The sequence below is a fragment of the Canis lupus genome, chromosome 22 (genome assembly GCF_011100685.1).
Source record: "Canis lupus familiaris isolate Mischka breed German Shepherd chromosome 22, alternate assembly UU_Cfam_GSD_1.0, whole genome shotgun sequence".
Taxonomy (NCBI): domain Eukaryota; kingdom Metazoa; phylum Chordata; class Mammalia; order Carnivora; family Canidae; genus Canis; species Canis lupus.
Window position 1 is genome coordinate 4,534,499 of NC_049243.1, and position 13,806 is coordinate 4,548,304.

Below are 13,806 nucleotides of genomic sequence, written 5' to 3' on the forward strand. Positions count from 1 at the left end.
CTTTGTAAAGAGAAGCAGGTGTGTACCTCTTAGATCACTGACTTAGTTGCAGATTTAATCAGAGAAGCAGAACTAGTAGGAGATAGACATATTAAGAGATTTCTCATAAGGAATTGGCTTATGTGATTGGGGGTGGGGGCTGGGTAAGCAAGTCTGAAGCCCATAGAGCAGGCCAGCAGGGGGGGACCCCAGAAGCATGGGCTGAGGCTACTGCCCAAAGGCGGGATTTCCTGTCTAGAGCTAGCTTCTGCCTTGTTTTTAAGGCCTGATTGAGTGAGACCCGACATATTATCCAGGATAATCTTCCTTATTTAAAGTCAGTTGATCAGAGACTTTAATAATATCTGCAAAATCCCTTAATAGCAAAAGCCAGATTAGTGTCTGAATAACTGAGAGCTATACCCTGCTAAGCGGGCACGACATTGTAAGAAAATTGTTGCTTTGCCCTTTTACAGGATAAATGCAAAAATATTTAACTACTCGGTGAATAATTGCTGACATATAGCCAATGATAACCCTAATAAAGTCAAAGGACTTCAGTGACAAACGGCATGGAGCTGACCATCAAGGATATATAGGAGGCCAGTAAATTGAAGCTTGCTCTTAATGTGCCGCAAAAAATGGCCGGGGAGGGATGAGTTCTTCTGTACGCCTAAATGTAAGATGTTTCCCCCGCCAGAAATAATTCTCTCCCAAAGTCAGGTTATAAGGAACCATCCTGATGATTTCATAGTAAAAAATACCCCCCAAGTGACCTAATACTAGCTCTGTGTGCTTCTAAATGGCACCAGACAGAGTCGGGTCAAAAAGGAGACAAAAGGAATGGACACCTCTCCTGGCGCATGGATGTTGTGAAAGCGTCCTGGGACCCCTGAAGAATACGATGCAGTGCAGCCACCACCGAGAGTGAAGAGGCAAGCCGTCGAGCGGGCGGCGTTGCTTGCCGTACGTGCATCTGATGAAAGACTTGTATCCAGAACGTCTAAAGAGCTCCCACAAATTTGTTTTCAGAACAGATGTAAACCAACAGGAAAGTGGGCAAAAGATGGAATGGGTAGCTCATTCGTGAAGTAGGGGGGGAGTATGCCTAGCAGACCCACGAAGATGCGCCTGCCTCCCAGACTGGGGACCTACACCGAAGAACTGCAGTAAGCTGCCGCTGCACGCTCCCCTGAATGACTAAGCAGGACAGCAGAAATCCCGAGGTCGGTGAGGCTGAACGATGACCGACTAGAGCGAGCACCTGGCACGGCCCTGCACGACAGCCTGCATGAGAACGTCCTCAGCAGCACCGCTCGTGACAGCCAGGATCTGGAGACAACCCTGGTGTCCGTCTACACCGGATGGGTAAAACTGGGAGGATATTCACACAGTGCAACATTCTGTGTTTTTTTATTGGATATTTTTTTATTGGAGCTCAATTTGCCGACACGCAGTACGACACCCGGTGCTCACTCATCCCGTCTAGTTCCCCCCTCAGTGCCTGCCACCCAGTCACCAGGTGTAGCAACATGATACTGAGTCAAGGAATCCAGACAAGAGATTATGTGCTGCGTAAATCAGTTGGTACCCTCTCCTGTGAGGTTCCAAGCCAGGCAAAATTCACCCGTGGCGTTGGGAGTCAGGGGAGGGGTGGGGCCCTCCTCTGCTCTCTCTGGGTGCTCGCTTCATGAGTGTGTTCACCCCGAGAACGCACCAGCCCACGCGCTTTGTCATACACTGTTGCACGGCGGTGGAGTTCACATTGAACAGAATGCAGTCGTCATTCCGTGAAGATCATAAATCTACACGAAGAAAGAAAACTGTTACACAAAGGACACTCATTCGGGGGGATCAAATTTCCAGCGGCCACATGACTCCTAGATTCGAGTCCTGTATCTCGCTTAGAAACCACCTACAAGCGAGGGTGAAGTGTGATGCTGCGAGCAAGTGGCCCATGATGTCGGATTCTGGAGGTGCAAGAGAAGAGTTTGAATAGGACTGCTTCATGAAATCTTAGAGTGGAAAAATTCTTAAAAAAAAAAGAAAAAGATTTTATTTATTTATTCATGAGACACAGGCAGAGGGAGAAGCAGGCTCCCTGCAGGGAGCCCGATGCGGGATTCGATCCTGGGACCCCGGGATCACACCCCGAGCCGAGGCAGATGCCCAGCCACTGAGCCACCTGGGCGTCCCTATGATTAGTCTTCCTAGGATTTCTGTGAGAGAAGGGACGATCCCGAGGGCCTTTCTCCTGCCCTTCTCCTCACGGAAATCACGGTGTCCCATACGGGCCTGAGGACGCGTCGTGTTCGGGAACGAACGTGCGACTCTAGCAGACCAAAGGCGTGTTGAGAAGCGGGGGGAGAGCGCGCCCTGAGCGAGCGGAGGAGGCCGGGAGGGGGCACGACCCGGTCAGGAAGTGAGGGCCGTCCCAGGCGGCCGGGACACCCCGGGAGACGGGCCAGCGACGCCGCGGGGCCCCGAGGTCGGCCTGCAGGGCCTGCAGCGAGGAGCGGCTCGTGGCCTACGGGCTGGAGGGCGGCGTGGCCCTGGGGTCTCCGGGGGGAGGGGGCGTCAGATTGGCGTCTTACAAAGATCCTGGGGTCGCAGGGGAAGACGGCCCGGAGCAGGGGGACAGGGAGGCCAGAGGGCCCCGCCAGTCCTCCCTGGGGCAGCCGCGGCGGGCCGGCGGCCACGGGGGCAGCGGTGAGCGAGGGACACCGGGCTGGGCCCTCCCTTTCTGAGGGAGGCCGCGTGGCTGAGGGACGGGGACACGTGGGCGACCTCCCAGGATGCCTGGCCTGGGAGGCTGGGGGACGCGGGGAAACGGCTGAGCAGGAGGGGCTTTGGGAAGCAGGCAGGGCATTAGATTTTAAGCAGCATAAGGTTAAAAATAACAACAAATTGATAATAAATATGTAAAGAACTAGCGCAAGGTCGAGGGGTCTAGCGGACGCTGGGCCTCCGGTGGGGGGTGGGACCCAGGACTGCGAAGGTCGGGGGGTCGGGGCGCTGGTGACGCACCAGGGGTCTTCGCTCCTCCTGGAGGAAGAGAAAGGCCACGGAGAAAAGGAAGAACTGGGCCGGGATAAACCTGTGACCCGGAGAAGACTCGCGGGTTTCTGGAAGCCCGAGCTCCACGCCCGGGTCCGGGTCCGGCCTTCTGCGGGGAGGCGGGATGGAGCAAGCCCGGAAAGGGGCCAGCGGGTGGCAGCCGCGGCTCGGCCGAGCGGCCTGGGGGGGCCCGCGAGGGGCCGCGACCGCGTTCGCCCCGTCACTGGTCCCGCTGCCGGTACGAGGCACTGCGAGCGGCGGCCGCTGGGCCTGGAGGACGCGCGGTCGGGCAAACCCAGAGCGCGCAGCGCGGCGGGGGCGCGGCCTGGTCCTCGCGAGCCGTGGGGGCCGCGGCCGGGGGTGGCTCAGCTCGGGCCTCCGTCCGCTCCGCGTTCAGCGCGAGTCTGCTTGGGGCGCTCGTGCCCTCCCTCGCCCTCCCCTGCTTGTGCCCCCCGCACCCCCCCACTGGGCGTTGTGGGGAGAGCGGGCGCCCCCTGCGCCGTGAGCCGGGCCGGGGGAGCAGAGGCGAATCTCACCCACCGCCCTGACGCCCTCACGCCCGAGCCCGCCTCCAGAGTGGGGCTCCTCCCGCCGAAGCCCCGCGCGCCCCGCGACCATTCCCTAAAGAACCATCACCGAGGTCTCGGGGAGACAGGAGCCCAGGGAGCGCTCGGAGGGGAGGGGAGGGGGGAGGCGACAGCCGTCGGGGCCCTCCTGGCGCCTCGTCCAGGGCGAGCGCAGCCCCCGCCCCGCCCCGCCCCGCCCGCCCGCGGCCTCGGGACCGGGACGCCGACCCGCCTGCGCCCTCCACAAGCCTCGGGCGTCGAGTCGCTCGGGGGCGCGCTGGACCCACCGACCTGCGGGCCCAGCGCTCGGAGACCCGGGGGGGGGGGGCAGCACTCGCCGGCGGGGGGCTCACTTTTATAGTTGATTTTTTTAATTGATTTTTTTTTTAAAGCATGAGTTGGAGGGAGGAGCAGAGAGAGAAGAATAGAGAATCTTTTTTAAAAAAAATATTCATTCATTCATTCATGAGAAACACAGAGGGAGAGAGAGGCAGAGACACAGGCAGAGGGAGAAGCAGGCTCCACGCAGGGAGCCCGACGTGGGACTCGATCCCGGGACCCCGGGGTCACAGCCTGAGCCAAAGGTGGACGCTCAACCGCTGAGCCCCCCAGGCGTCCCTGATTTTTTTTTTTTTTTAAGATTTTATTGATTTGAGAGAGAAAGCGTGAGCAGGGGGAGAGGGTGGGGAGAGCAGGGGAGCCAGGCAGATGCTTAACCGGCTGAGCTACCAGGCGGCCCCCTACTGGCCTCGGTAGAAGGTTCCCCCCAAGTGCCTGCTCGTCCGGGCTCCTGTCTTCACTCCGAGACCACTTCCAGCGCCTCCCTAGGGGTATACATGTATTTTTTTTTTTTTTTTTTACTTATCCTGCTTGAAGCGTGTGGTGCTCCCCGAATCTGAGCTTTGGAGTGCTGCACCACTTCTGGGGGTTCCCAGTTACCGCTTCCCCGTGGACTGCCCCTCGTGTGTTGCACTTAACTTCTTAATATCCCGAGGAGGATGAACAAACGCTTGGATAGCTTCCCGCCAGTTCCCACCGAGTGTGGCCGACACTTAAGCTGCAAAAGAACTTTCAGGCTTCAAATCTGAGAGCCTCTGGGCCGCCGGGGTTGGGGGGGGGGGGGGGGGGAAGGGGGCTTGGCTCGTGACCCCGGGGTCCGGGATCGAGTCCCGCGTCGGGCTCCCCGCAGGGAGCCTGCTTCCCCCTCCGCCTGGGTCTCTGCTGCTCTCTCTCCTCTGTGTGTGTGTCTCTCATGAATAAATAAAATCTTAAAAAAAAAAAAAAATCACAGGAGCTACTACTGTCCCACTTGCTCGCACCCAGGGGTGGCTCCTCTCCTGGGCACCTCTCTTGCTAGACAGGCCGCCTTGTTTTGGATTTTTTCTCTATCCTTTCTGTGAAGATGCAGCCCTTTGAGAATCCTGGCTTTGTGCAGAGATTTCAGATCTGACCCAGGACCCCCTTGTCTGGGTCCGGGGATTTGTCACCACCACAGGGCACTCACTCGTCCCCATGCGGCGTCTCGGTCCAGAGGATGGACCGGGGCTCCGGCACCGTCGCGGCCTCGCCTTCATTTTAACACTCTGGTCTCCAGCCTCCTCTCTGCTTAGAGATCCTGGGGCGGGGGGGCGGGGGGGTCCTTATGTTCTTATCTAACCAAAGCATTTAAATGGGTGTGTATTCATTTCTTTAGGCAATTCTAGGCACGTTGTTGGAGGGAGGCTTTGGGGGGATAGAAATCCCTCTTGGAAGTTTGGCTGGGCTGATTCTGGGGGCTGAGGTGTCCTACGCCACCTCTCCAAGCTCCTCCAGGACCCGAGAAGGCGCCTCCTGTTGGCCACGTCCGGTCCCCGCCGCGCCTCCGGCCCCCCTGCGGGCCCCCTGCGCCTGCCGAGGACCCAAGGGCCCTATTTCAGGGTCTGCCCCCCTAAGACCACAGGATTCCGGGAACTAGAGCACGCTTCTAGAGGGGGCTCCTAAATAGCTTGCTAGTGACGGTTCAGAGAACCCCATTTTCTCTTCCAGCAGACAAATATCCTGGGGAACAGTCTAGAACTGACGGGGCGGGGGGGGGGGGGAAGCACGTGCATCAAGTTGTATCGTGTGCACAGGATGCCTCACAGCAAAGATCCCAACAGTTTACCGGGTCCCCGTAAGACGGGATCACAGGTGCTGCTCCCCAACCCCTTCGTACTGTCCAAAGTTTCTATGACAAACATGTTCCACGCTGATAGGTAAGAATTCCAAATTTTTTTTTTTTTTTATTTAAAGATTTTTAATGGGCAGCCCGGGTGGCACAGCGGCCTAGCGCCGCCTGCAGCCCAGGGTGTGCGGTCGCCCGGGAAACACCGACCCGCGGAACAGACCGGGTGGGCTGCGGGCTGCCCTTGGCCCACAGCGCTGGCCGCGACGCCGAGGACCGCAGGCCCGGGGCGGCCCGTCCACCCCCGCGGGCTCCTCGCCGCGCCCGCCCGCCGGGACGCGGGGCTGCTCGCAGGGGCCCGGAGCTCGGGGCCCAGGACCACAGGGACGCCCGGCGGCCACCTAGGGGGGCGCCGAGCAGGGGACCCCGCCCCCGAGTGCAGGCGCCCCAGACCGCCCGCGGCCTGCTGTCTGCTCGGCCCGTCCTGGATCCGAGGGGGCTCTAGGCGCCCGGGGGCTCCGCGGCGGAGCACCTGCCCCAGCTCGTGGCCCCGGGCCCGGGATCGAGCCCCGCGGCGGGCCCTACGCAGAGCCTGCTTCTCCCTCGGCTGGTCTCCGCCTCTCTCTGGGTGTCTGGGTGTCTCGGGGTGTCTCGGGGTGTCTGGGTGTCTCAGGGTGTCTCTGAGTGTCTCCGGGTGTCTCTGGGTGTCTGGGTGTCTCTGGGTGTCTGTGTCTCTCGGTGTCTGGGTATCTCTGGGTCTCCGCTTTTCTCTGGGTGTCTCTGGGTGTCTGTGTCTCCCAGTGTCTGGGTATCTCTGGGTCTCCACCTCTCTCTGGGTCTCTGAGTGTCTCTGGGTGTCTGGGTATCTCTGGGTCTCCACCTCTCTCTGTGTCTCTGTGTCTCTGTGTGTCTGGGTATCTCTGGGTCTCGGCCTCTCTCTGGGTCTCTGGGTGTCTCTGGGTCTCTGGGTGTCATATAAACAAATACATGGGAAGGTCAGGTCAGCGCCCCCCGCTGGGGCCCGGCTCACTGCTGCCTGGATCTCTTGGACTCCCCAGAAGCACAGGGACGCCCCCGGTGCAGCCCTTGTGGCCCCATCTGGGTGTCAGGACAGTTCCCAGCAATGGCCCCGGTCCCAGTCTCCCCATCCCCCCACCTGCCCCCCCCACACACAGCAAAGCGGGGAGCACTGCACCTGCCCCCACTGACGTCCCAAGGAGCCTCCCCCCACCGCGGGTCACCTGCCGCAGGAGGCGGGTGCAGAGGAAGGATGCGGCCTGTGCTTCTAGGATACGCCCCGCAGGACCCTTGGAGACCCTCGGGGACCCTTGGCCGCCACCCAGGGCCAGGTGGAGGCTCCTGAGGCCACAGCCCCGCTTCCACGCACCACAGCAACTCGGCTTCTGCCCGCTGGCTGGTGGGGAAGCCTCCGGGGAAGATTGTAGTTTGGGAGGAAAAAAAAAAAAAGGTCAAACAAAAAAATGTATAAATGTACTACAGACCCACACACTCCTACATGTCCACCGGGTAATTGCTAGCGTCCATTTCAGCAACGACACCTTAGGATTTCTTTTGTGACTACAGTCGACCTTTGCATCACAGGGCTGAGTCAGGCAGATGGTTTGTACAAATTCAAAGTTTTAATGGCTGTTAAATAATAAAAGAAAGGATATTTGCACTATGTACATTCCGTCCGCTGACGGTACTCTCAGCTGGCCATGCACGTCTTATTGCACATATAGACAGTGTACAGGCATCTTGAAGACGTCTTAGCCATACAAGGACTAGCACTGAAGAGGCAAAAAGCCATTGCACAAAAATATTGAAGCCATTTGCATTATACAGCCAACTGTAAGAAAAATACTGAAGATTAATATCGAGAGAAATATTTTAATTTCGGAAAAAAAATCTCTAAGAACAAGGATTACAGAGCTTCATGTTTGCCATATATATATACACATAAAAAAATATTTCAGGACCCTGCGTTCTGAATGTCCCTCAAGGCGCGGCGATCTGAATTCCTATTTCTACATCGACCTTTGCATGTTGTTGACAGTGAATACGCTCTTTGCCCAAAATGCCTTTTTTTTTTTATACATCATTACGCTATTTGACAAAACAGGTATTTTTGTGCAGTACAGAAAATATTAAAATATATTTTAAGTTAGGTTAAAGTGCACAGTACGTTTGATAGGAAATAACTGCTAGCTGCCAAGCCAAGTGAGCATCTCCGGTGGCCCCGCTGCTCGCCCACAGAGGAGGGCGGCCGGGGCGTCGACTCGTGTTAGCCTGTGTTCAATGCAAACCATCCTCCTGGTGTCTTGTGTTTTGCGTTCACCCTTGTATTTGTCTTATAAAATGTGGCAGCTGCTGCTCTCAAAACTGAGGGTGGCTTTTCACAGAAGGGAAGCTGCAGTCAGCCTTCACAAGACTTTAAAAGACCAATGACCGGGGGATGAGTCACTGTGGGGCGAAGATCGCGTGCAAACCGCCGAAAACAGGCGGTGGTGTCTGAGACGCCTTATGGGAATCCCTGGAGCCAACACAGGCCCCTTCCCTTTGCTGGATCCTCTCTAGGCGTGTTTTGACTGAACCTCCTCCTCTCTAGGCCACTGGGTCTCTAAACGCCACCGCCCTAGCCTTCCCCTAAGCCTGCCCTGGGGTGGCTGGCAGCCGCCCCGCCGACCGGCTGACTCACTTCTGTGCTTTCACACCAGCCACAGTGAGGCTTGCAGCGCTCTACGGGAGCCGCCAACCAAGTTACAGTAAAACGGGCACGTCTGCGTCTCTGACATCGTTTCCTCTCTTAAGAGTGGCAGTCGTGAGAAGTGCTGGTTTCCTGATCCGGGTCCTTATGTGCCATATGCGTTCTCGCTCACTCGGTCAAAGCTGTCCTTACACAAACTTTTTGGTTAAACAATAAACTTTTTATTTCTCTCTACTTTCCTATACCATTTCCTTATCATTTACCTTTGGTGCCAGACTTTCTTTCATTAGCCAGGTTACAGTGCAAAACTTATACTTCAAGACACAGGACGCTAACACTTATTACTTCTTTGTGTTAAAAAACGTGAATGTTTTGTGCATAGCAAAATAAGTCTGAATCCAAAAAAAAAAATAATTGTTCACATTTCGTCTTCAAGTTTAATGTGCCTTTTTTTTTTCCATCACAGCTATTTACAAATAACTTTGGGGTGCTCTCTTGATTTCAGTCAGTTCATTATATGAGAGGACAACAGGGCTGCTGGAATGTAGGAAACTGGATGGAATGCAGAAATATAAATAAAACCAATGTTCCATAAACCAAAGTGTAAATAATGCCTCCCCAGAAAATAGTTCTTATCACAGAAGCACCTATTTTTGGCATAATTTTTTTTTTTTTTGCGGAGTCACATACACCAGAAAACATGATTACTGAGACCTAGAACTACTGCACACCAAAGAGGATAGAAAATAATTCAGTATTTATAATATTAAAATAAAGTGTTTAACCACAAAAAAGCAGTAATAAAATAGTTTCCTAATTTACAATTTGCATCCAAAGGATGAATAAGAACTCACTAATAAATAATATTCATATAAATATTTTTGTATGTCGAAAATAGTTTTTTAAAAGGCAATGGTCTCAAGAAACGTCTTGAAAAATTTGGTGGTGAAAAACCTGATGGAGTCCCCCTCCCCCCACTAAATACCCAACAAGTTTGGTTTGAGTAAAACAAATGCATCTTGTTGCAAAGAACGGTTGTGCTTGGTGTTTTGGTAATGGCAGTAGGTGAGCGTGGAAGGGATGAAGGAGGTTGTAAAAGGCATTGATGTGCTGCTCAGTTCTTCACAGATAGCTCCCTCCCTGGCTTCAAGGTACGTATCTCTCCTATCTTAACACTGGAGGCCAGTTCTGAAAAGCAGAAAAATGTCCCCTCACGTCCTCCCTCCAATGCATCTAGAGCCAGGGACCTGACAGGCAGTGGGCGGGAGGCTAGGAGAGCAGGTGCTGAGAGCAGAGTGCAGGATCTCTGAAGAGAGGGGAGTCCGAACCGACCCAGAGGAGAGCAGCTGGCTTCATGTGAACAGAGCCTTCGTTACCGCTACATCTAGCAACGCTTGAACGGTGATGCCCACCTTGACCAGGCCTTTCTCTTCAAGGATGTGATGGGGGAGGCACAGTTTCTCCTAAAAGGGACAAGAACACAGCGATGTCAATGTTTCGATGACCAAAATGTAACCATAATGTCTTAGAAGACGCCACTGGCGGGAGCTAAGCTGAGCTCTGACCTACGCGCCCCTCTGATCACCCCAGACGGCGCTCCCCCACCTTGCTTGCTTGCCTTCGACCCACTGGCAAAGACCTTTTCTGTGTTTGCAGAGAAAATAACACTTTTGCCCAAGTGTGTGTGGGGGGGTTGTTCCAGAAAGTTTCCCAATCATCTTGAAATATGCAATCGATCTAAATATTTAAAAAACAAAAAAACATCGGGGATCCCTGGGTGGCTCAGCGGTTTAGCACCTGCCTTTGGCCCAGGGCGTGATCCTGGAGTCCTGGGATCGAGTCCCGCATCGGGCTCCCTGCATGGAGCCTGCTTCTCCCTCTGCCTGTGTCTGTGTCTCTGCCTCTCTCTCTCTCTCTCTCTCTCTATGTCTATCATAAATAAAGATTTAAAAAAAAAACTTTTATGCTAAATAACTGAGCTATATAGTCAGGTGGAAATCAAGCACCAACATTATAGTGGCTTACGTTCTCATAAAGCAAAATTGCAAACAGCCTCTCACACATTTTAAAGGAACTGATGTACGCGGTTATACGGACCGTGCGCCATTCTACCGACCATAAACCTTGATTTTATTTGCTGTGATCTCTGAAATGGAGGTACGCTGCGGGACTGGTATCCTTTCTTCGTGGTTTACGAACAGCCTTGTAAGTAAGTAATTTTAACCACGGCCTTCAACAGTCTCTCTTTTAGGACTCTTTCATAAAACTGTCAAAGACACAAATGTCCTGTTATTTTCTCATGTTGTGTTTTTGCTCTTGGGAAACGGCCGGTACATACAAGTCAAGGCAGATAATCAACCCACCCCACCCCACCCCACCCCGCCCCGGTGGTGGCCAATCAGGGTCTTGGCCAGTTCTGCTTCATCTCATGTGACTCCTGCTTGAGGGACCAGATCTTCCGGCTTCCTCCGCGCAGAGCGCTCAGGCACAGGCGCTGTGCTCTTGGGTCTTCCAAGGACACACCATGACATCTCCAGCAAACTGAACCGCCCTCTGAAAATGGTGTTTTCCTACACTCTTAGTTGCCTTCGTACCACTATCCTTCCTCCTTCCCTAACTCGCGGGAAGTTCAGAGCCTCTCAGATGGTACTTGGCACCAGGTGTAAGAAATGGCCACATGTCGACGAAGGACAATTTTAATCATCATTTCACGTGATAGGATTGTCTTGTCAATGGCATATTGGGTGGGCATTTGGGTTTATGCCAACTTAGCGGCCACATGTCAACCCGAGAAAGGATGGGAGGCTGAGCTGGGAGTCCTGAGCCGTGTCCTAGGCCGGGATGGGCATGCCACAGCCAGACATCAGGGTAGACCCTTTCCTGGGACCCTCTGTCATGGGCTTGTGAAAGCACCTCAATCTGGCACGTCATTGCTAAGGCTGGTCCCACACGGGCAGGGGTATGTTTACCTCATTCTTATGATCTCCACAGCACCCAGGTGACATCTGGCTTCGTAGGAAATTACAAATGGCCACTATTATGGCTAAGCTCCCACTACTAGGCATTACTCAGGGGTAAAAAAAAAAAAAAAAAAAAAAAAAAAAAAAAAAAAAAAGTCTTCTATTTACACCATATGCTAAAAGCAATTTCAAATGAATTAAAGAATTAAATTTTTTTTAAAAAATATATCTCTCCTAATAAAACCGAGATAGGGGATCCCTGGGTGGCGCAGCGGTTTAGCGCCTGCCTTTGGCCCAGGGCGCGATCCTGGAGTCCCAGGATCGAATCCCACGTCGGGCTCCCTGCATGGAGCCTTCTCCCTCTGCCTGTGTCTCTGCCTCTCTCTCTATGTCTATCATAAACAATTAAAAATAAATTTAAAAAAATGAGATAAATAGTCTAGCATTTTCCCGTAGAAGTAAATGGAGAATTTTCTGAGCCTTAAAAAAAAAAAAAAAAAAAGATATAAAAATCACAAAAGATAAAAACGATGGATCGCCTTAAGGTTCAAAGCCATGTGTCAAGGAACCCACAATAGTTCAAAAATAAACAAACTCCAAAAAAGTATCTGCATCAAATTACAAAGGGTTTTATATGACATGGGAGTTCAATAAATCACGGAGAAAAGCCGCACGAACACCGGGCGAGGACCGCAAACGGAAATCTGGAAAGGAGGAGGCAAGGCCCCAGGCGGCCCGAGAGACCCTTTGCTCCTTTCCGCGGCGTTTGCTCATGTTTAGTCCGAGCGCTCCTGAGTCAGGAGCTCACGTTTCACGGGGCTACACTCTGCGCACTACACGCTTTCCACGGGGCCGATGCCCTAAACGAAGCCCTGCGTGCGATGCGACCCGTCTCCCTGATGACCGCGCGGGTCCCGCTGAGCAGGGCCGCTCCGGGGGCGCAGGCTCGAGGCCGGGCTGGGAGGGCCTGGGGGCTCAGGGGGGCGGGGGGAGCGCGAAGACCCAGCTGGCCGGGGCCTCGTGCGAGGCTCAGCTCTCGCAGGCCGCGTGTCCCGGAGCGTTCCAGCTGGCATTCCGCAGCTGCCCGGTCTCCGGGCTCCCGGAGCGGGTGCTGCGCGTGCCACGGGGGCGCGGGGACGTGACCCACGGGCTGCAGCCGCACAGCCGGGTCACCGGGGACGGGGACGGGCCACCTCGACCTGCCCTCGCCGTGCTCACGCCCGTCACCGTTGGGGGAGCCTGGGGCCTTCCCTGGGAAGGTGGCACCATCCGTGCTCCCTCTTCCAGCACCTTCCAGCACAGAGTCACAGAGTGGCATGTCACGCGGGGATGGGGCTTCGGGTCCCCATGCGCCCGCCTCGGGTCACAGCCACGCACAGGCCTGGGAAAGGCTGGCGGGCCGTCAACACTACCTGCTGCCTCAGGAAGATTCAGCTCCCCGCCCGCCCCCCCCTCCAAGCTTGGGGCCAATGCTGCAGATCTGTGTTGCTCTTTTTTTTTTTTTAAGATTTATTTATTTATGACAGACACAGAGAGAGGGAGAGAGGCAGAGACACAGGCAGAGGGAGAAGCAGGCTCCATGCAGGGAGCCCGATGTGGGACTCGATCCCGGGACCCCAGGATCATGCCCTGGGCCGAAGGCAGGCGCTAAACCGCTGCGCCACCCAGGGCTCCCCTGCGTTGCTCATTTCTGTCCAACGCCGGGCAAGGTGGTCGCGCTACGGCTACGACAAAACGGAGACGCGGAGAATTTAAATGACCCTGTTGGGGGCCGTGCGGCAGGCCCAGGCCCGGGATGTGGACGCGCGTCTGTGTCGGAGCCGGGGCTCGGTCTCCAGCACCTGGGCCCCGGGTCGGGAGGAGGCCTCTGGACCCTCGGAACCCGACCCGCAGGTGCCATCAAATGCACAGCTAGGTGGGGGCCAGAGAAGCCCCGGCTCGGGGACGGGCCACCTGGTTCGTCGGGCTTGTCTCCAGAGACAACGGGACACCGCGCCGGCAGGAGGCGTCCGGGGGGAGCATCACCGCGTGGCCGTGCCCCTTCCGTGCTCCCCGGGTTCCCCGACAGCCCCGCGCGACCTCATTCAGGTCAGCGCATCTCAGCCCGTTCCGTGTGCTTCTCAAACGCCAGCTCCTGCCACCGACGTGACTGTCCCTCAAGCACAACCGCCCGCGACGCCCTAGCGTTAGAGAGCGTCAGGGCCCCGTGTGCCACCTGGGCGCCCGGGCTCAGCGCAGGACCGGGACGGCGGCAGCTCCCGCGGACGGAGAGGCCGGCTTGTCCCTGTGCCTCCCAGCCATGGAGCCTCCCCCCGGAACACGCCATGGCCCCCCACACCCGCCCTCTCCCCCGTCCCTAACCCGCACCCCTCCCCGGCCGCGCCTACCCATCTT

General features: G+C 55.5%; 1 protein-coding gene and 1 long non-coding RNA gene across 5 annotated transcripts in view; both read right to left on the reverse strand.

Moving 5' to 3' along the window:
• Positions 1-1,385: 1,385 nt before the first annotated feature.
• On the reverse strand, positions 1,386-3,110 carry LOC119877387. Its single transcript, XR_005375976.1, has 2 exons — positions 3,007-3,110; positions 1,386-1,784 (listed from the first exon to the last, which is right to left on the reverse strand). It is a non-coding gene; the product is annotated as an uncharacterized LOC119877387 (long non-coding RNA).
• A 4,255-nt stretch (positions 3,111-7,365) lies between these two features.
• Positions 7,366-13,806, reverse strand: part of LRCH1 (leucine rich repeats and calponin homology domain containing 1) — a 206,114-nt gene continuing 199,673 nt past the window's right edge. For all 4 annotated transcript variants that reach the window (XM_038569532.1, XM_038569531.1, XM_038569530.1 and 1 more), the window contains one exon: positions 7,366-9,915. In XM_038569532.1, coding sequence (XP_038425460.1) covers positions 9,805-9,915 — 111 coding nt within the window. In that variant the 3' untranslated portion in view covers positions 7,366-9,804. The remainder of the gene's footprint in view (positions 9,916-13,806) is intronic.